The 6,132-nt window shown below is 41.3% G+C and overlaps 1 protein-coding gene across 2 annotated transcripts in view; it reads left to right on the top strand.

Moving 5' to 3' along the window:
• The window catches only part of SRPX2 (sushi repeat containing protein X-linked 2), a 33,092-nt gene that overhangs the window by 22,192 nt on the left and 4,768 nt on the right, over window positions 1–6,132 (top strand). For both annotated transcript variants that reach the window (XM_077747813.1, XM_077747812.1), the window contains 4 exons: window positions 2,247–2,438; window positions 4,438–4,614; window positions 4,916–5,042; window positions 5,190–5,311. In XM_077747813.1, the coding sequence (XP_077603939.1) occupies window positions 2,247–2,438; window positions 4,438–4,614; window positions 4,916–5,042; window positions 5,190–5,311 (618 nt within the window). The remainder of the gene's footprint in view (window positions 1–2,246; window positions 2,439–4,437; window positions 4,615–4,915; window positions 5,043–5,189; window positions 5,312–6,132) is intronic.

Raw genomic sequence — 6,132 nt, 5'->3', positions numbered from 1 at the left:
CCATGCCCATCACCCTCCTTCCCCTCTCTCCCACCCCCATCAGCCCTCAGTTTGTTCTCAGCATTCAAGAGCCTCTCATGGTTTTCCTCCCTCCCTCTCCGCAACTATTTTTCCCCTTCTTCTCCCCCATGGTCCTCCGATAAGTTCCCTCTAACCCACCTATATGTGCAAACATATGGTAACAGTGTGGAGGTTTCTCAAAAAATTAACAGTAGAACTCCCCTATGACCCAGCAATAGCACTGCTAGGAATTTACCCAAGGGATACAGGAGTGCTGATGCATAGGAGCACATGTACCCCATTGTTCATAGCAGCACTCTCAACAATAACCAAAACATGGAAAGAGCCTAAGTGTCCATCAACTGATGAATGGATCAAGAAGATGTGGTTCGTTTATATGATGGAATACTACATGGCAATGAGAAAGAATGAAATCTGGCCATTTGTAGCAACATGGATGGAAGTTGAGGGTGTTATGCTGAGCCAAATAAGTCAGATAGAGAAGGATTGACTTTTATTCCTAAGCAGCCTTCTTTGGTTATCGCACTCCCTTCCTCTCTCTAGTTTGTGTTATTTTTTTTAAGTCATTTTAAATTTACATACTGTAGGGGCTCCTGGGTGGCTCCATCAGTTAAGCTTCTGACTTCAATTCAGGTCATGATCTCACAGTTGGTGAGTTCAAGCCCCAAATCGGGTTCTGCACTGGCAGTGTGGGGCCTGCTTGGGATTTTCTCTCTCCTTCTCTCTTCTCCCTGCCTATTTTCTTTCTCTCTCTCAAAAAATAAAATTAAAAACCTTAAAAAATAAATTTATATACTAAAATTCACTCTTTTGGTGTACAGTTCTATGAGTTTTGACAAATGAATATAGTCAGGTAACCACCACCACAGTACCATCACCTCAAAATTTTGCCCAGGGCTGCCCCTTTCAAGTTATCCCCAACCTTTACTCCTGATCTCTGGCAATCATTGATCTGTCCCTATATTTTTGCCTAATTCAGAATATCATATTAATGGACTCCTACAGTATGCAGACTTGTGAGTCTGCCTTCTTTCACGTCACAAACTGCATTGAAAATCCATCTATGTTGTTGCATGTTGTCAGCATTTCCTTCTTTTGTATGGATAAACCACAGTTAGTTTAACAATTCACCCATAGGATGTTTGAACTATTTCCAGCTTTTGGTAATTGTGAATTGAGATACTGTAAACATTTGCGTACAGCGTTTTGTATGAACACAGGTTTTTCTTTCGCTTGAGTAAATACTTAAAGTGGAACTGCAGAGTCACACAGCAAGTGTATATTTACCTTTATAAGAAACCACCAAAATATTTTCCAAAGTGGAAGTATCATTTTGTATTTCACCCTGCAATGTGTGAGAGTCCCAATTTCTCTCCATCCTCACCAACACCTGATATTACCAGGTTTCTTTTTTTTTAAGTTTAGACATTCTAATGGGTGTATAATGGTATCTTGTGGTTTTAATTTGCATTTCTCTAATGACTAATGATGCTGAACATCTTTTCATGTACTTAGTTTGCTATCCATATATCCTTTTCAGTGACATGTCTGTTCGTGTCTTTTGCCCATGTTCTAATTGGATTGTTTCCTTTTTTACTGTTGAGTTTTGAGAGCTCTTTATATATTCTAGATACTAGTCCTTTGGCAGATATGTGGTTTGCAAATATTTTCTCCCAGTTTCTCATNGAGAGAGAGAGAAAGACAGACAGCATGAGCAGGGGAGGGTCAGAGAAAGAGGGAGATACAGAATCTGAAACAGGCTCCAGGCTCTGAGCTGTCAGTACAGAGCCTGACATGGGGCTTGAACCCGCAAACCATGAGATCATGACCTGAGCTGAAGTCAGATGCTTAACCGACTGAGCCACCCAGGTGCCCCTATAATTTGATTTTTTACATTTAAGTCCATGATCCATTTTGAGTTAACTTTTGTATAAGTAATGAGACTTAGGCAGAAGTTTTGTTTTATTTTGTTTTGTTTCATTGGCCTATGGAAGTTTGATTGCTCCAGCACCATTTGTTCTAAAGTTTTGAACTTTTAGTTCAATAGCTTTTCCTCATTGAATTGCTTTGGTGCCTTTGTCAAAAATCATTTTGACAGACTTACTTGTATAGGTCGATTTCTGGGCTCTCAATTCTGATCCACTGATCTATGTGTCTGTCCTTTCACCAATACCACATTGTTTTGATTCTTACACTTCTAGCTTACTTTTCTTCTATTGCTACAGTTCCCCGATGGTGTTATACATTAAATATCCAGGATGGAGAAGCCACATGCTACTCACCAAGGGGAGGAAATTATCACAGCAGTCTAGGTACTCGTTGTGAGCTCTCCTGTGACCGGGGATTTCGACTGATTGGACGAAGGTCGGTGCAATGTCTGCCAAGCCGCCGTTGGTCTGGAATTGCCTACTGCAGGCGTAAGTGGTGTGTGTGCATATACTGACATGTGTATGTGAGAGAGGCCAGCCAGCCAGTCAGCCACTTGAGGGTATATGCCCGGAGGTGTTACTATGCCCTCTGTCAAGTGCAAATTGAGAATTTTCCACAGGTGTCCTGCAGGACGTATCCACATCCTAACATTCTAATCATTTTCTCTTTCTGTGGTTTTTGCCCAAGCAATATGGGCATTTATGTAACAACCAGTCCTGGCTCAGAGAGCCCAGGAATACATATAAAGTTTGGGCTGGGGGCCTAATGCAAACCTGGGCCTTTCTCTGGAGCTCTCAAGGATGTGTGCGGTCTCATACTTTTTCCCAGTCATGGTCAGCTGCTGTATTTCCTGGCCTAAAGGCCTTAGAGGGCCTTAGCAGTGAAGGCACAAGACATCTGCTGTACTTCATTTTCTTCTGAACATCAGGAAAAATCCCTAAAGCTAGAATGTGGGAATACTAATACACACATTGTAAATCATGTCCCCTGCAGCTCCCAAATCCCTACCTCTTATTCAAGCTCTACAGCTNAAGAAGGAAACCACCACCACCCTCTAGGTGACTGTAAGTAATTTGTTTTAAGACTTGGATGCCATCATTTCCAAAATGAATTTGAATTGGGCTTACAAAATTAAAATAATATGTCTAGGGGTGCCTAGGTGGCTCAGTTGGTTAAGCATCCAGCTTCAGCTCAGGTCATGATCTCATGATCTGTGAGTTTGAGTCCCATGTCGGGCTCTGTGCTGACAGCTTGGAGCCTGGAGCCTGCTTCAGATTCTGTGTCTTCCTCCTCTCTCTCTGCACCTCCCCACTTGCTCTCTCTCTCTCAAAAATAAACATTAAAAAATTAAGAAAAATAAAAAATAAAAATAAAATAATATACCTATAAATGAACATAAAATCAGTTAAAAGAATGGAGAGATACATATTTTCAGGTGTTTAGGATGGGCTAATAACAATGTTTGAACACTGAATCTGGTTTTGTCCTTCCTTGTAAGAGATAAAAGGGCAAACATCTTGGATCATTTTCAATGTCATATAATACTAAGAAAACAAATTCATCTGAAAAGACAACCTTTTTTTCTTGGCCCTGATGTCAAGGAAGTAATTTTTCTATAGGTCTTTAAATAAAGGATATTAGAAAACATAAAAGGCAATCATCTTCAAGTCTGATTTGGCCAAGAAGCCAAATGAACATAGCTTATATATGCAAAGCTCCAATAATTGAACATACACACGGCTAGAACTTAGATAGCCCGAAGTATAACTTGCCTACTTCTCTCGAGTATCAGGCATCTCAAACCAGACTTTGGCAAGCTCACAATCAGGCTCACAATCAATTCATGGAAGCAGCTGCCACTTCTAACACGTGTCTAAAGCCCATGGATTCCTCTTTAATCAAATACCACCGAGTCTGGATGTCCAGGCACTGGTCTGACTTGTGTTCTCACCCAAGTATAAGATGAGACTGCTTCCACAATAAAGCCTCAGCTGAGGGCTGTGGTAGTTAATGCCAAAACTATACTCAAAAGGGAGTTTTGAATTTGCTAAAGGGCAAATAGGATTTGAGGAACAAGATCTGAAAGGAGCTGCTGAGGTCCTAAATGAGTTCTGAGGTTTATATGCATTGTCTCTATTAACCTGCACAACAATCCTATGAAATATCTACATTTTACTGATAAAAAAAGTGAGACTCAGAGAGAGATGAGGTAATTTGCTCAGGTCACAGAGCTAGGTAAGAAGTGAAGCTGGGATCCAAACTTGAGTGTGATTCTGAAGTCCATGCACTTGGATAAGTAATTTAGTTCTTTTAGAACCACTCCCCCTATGCTTCATAATATGAAAATAAAAAGGCAAGGACAGTTTAGGGTAGGGTTTTCTGTTTTGTTCTGCTGTCTCTGATATGGTTCTTCCTGTGGTAGATGCCCAGGCGTCACCTCCAGATAGTCCTACAGGCCATTGACCTTGCCACTTGGTTCTCTCTTAGAGATGAGATGCCACGCACTGCCACTCATCACTAGTGGCACTTACACCTGCACAAATGGCGTGCTTCTTGACTCCTGCTGTGACTACAGCTGTTCCAATGGCTACCACCTTGAAGGTGACCGCAGCCGAATCTGCATGGAAGATGGGCGATGGAGTGGAGGAGAGCCTGTATGTGTAGGTAAATGGTGGTCACTCCCAGTTGTCCTGTTGCAAAGAGCCACCCTGGCATTGTATCCACAAAGGATGTATAATTCTCACCACAGAAGGTATTCCTGCTCGCTACGAGGTTGGCACCCTGGGCACAGTCTTAACAAAGTGGTCACTTCCCCCGGAGCTGGGCTTCCTTCCCCAGTTTCATTGAACATTTTGAACTGAGTGTGCATCTTTTTCCTACCCAGTAGTGTAGTGCTGCTTCTATGGGTTCCCTCCAGGGAAGATATGGGGACCATGAGTCAGCACTTGATTTCTGACGTTGACAGACATAGATCCCCCCAAGATTCGTTGTCCCCACTCACGTGAGAAAATGGCAGAGCCGGAGAAACTGACTGCCCGAGTATATTGGGACCCACCCTTGGTGAAGGATTCTGCTGATGGTACTATCACCAGGTGAGTAATGGATTCCCCTTATCCCTCCCAGCAGTTTCTCAGGATGCTCACACTGAAGTGCACAGGCTGATACCGCAGTGGTGATGCACCCCAGAACCCAATTCTAAGAGTCTCTTTCCTCAGTGGCTCTTACTCTGTCCCATGCAGGGTGACACTTCGAGGCCCTGAGCCTGGCTCTCACTTTCCTGAAGGAGAGCATGTGATTCGTTACACCGCTTATGATCAAGCCTATAACCGGGCCAGCTGCAAGTTCATTGTGAAAGTACAAGGTCAGAAAGAAGTCTTCCATTTCTATATTGTTCATTATTCTTGCGCTACCCTGACGCTCTACATGCCCACTCAAACCCTCTCCTCTCTAAGCTTGAAACAGATGCCTCCTTTATATTGGGAGAGGGAAAAAAACAAGTTCACTTAAACAAGGTCATTCAGGAAGCTGCATTACACGTATTACATGTATCAGAAACCCCTACTCCCCAACAAGACTTTCTCACTCTCCTAAATCTAGTTAACATTCATGAAGATACTCTGTATTTGTTTCTTTTCTTAGTCTTCTAATGATCAAATCTAATCAGCCTTCATTCTCAGTCTTCCCCTCTGCTGAAATTGGTGGTGTTGGCCGCCTGATTCTTGCTCTTTGTTTTGTGGTGTATTGTGTTGATTTGGTTTTTATATTATAAAGATAATTCATGCTCATTGTTGAACATTTTGGAAATAAATATACAAAGAGAAAAAATCCATTACCCCATCATCCAGAAGCAATCATTGTTAATCTTTTGATATTTTCCTTCCAGTCTTTTATCTACATATACTTTTAAAAAGTATATAGCTGAGATCAAACTTATATACAATCTTAGATCACCCTTTTTCACTTTCATTACAACAGTAATTTTCTCATATCCTTTAAAAATTCTTTAGAAATATTTTGATTTTCTTAACAGTCTACCACTGATGGATATTTAAGTCTTCTCCAATTTATTTTTGATATTAAAATTAATTTTTAAGGTAGCCACCTTTGCACAGGGTGTCCACAAAGTCTGAAAACAAACTTTTTTTCACAGATTAATAGCTTTTTTCATGACTTTATGAATAC

The sequence above is a fragment of the Crocuta crocuta genome, unplaced genomic scaffold (assembly GCF_008692635.1).
Source record: "Crocuta crocuta isolate KB4526 unplaced genomic scaffold, BGI_CrCroc_1.0 scaffold365, whole genome shotgun sequence".
In the NCBI taxonomy this organism is placed as follows: Eukaryota; Metazoa; Chordata; class Mammalia; order Carnivora; family Hyaenidae; genus Crocuta; species Crocuta crocuta.
Note: the sequence above shows the minus strand (reverse complement) of the source record. Positions and strands in the feature narration are given on the sequence as shown.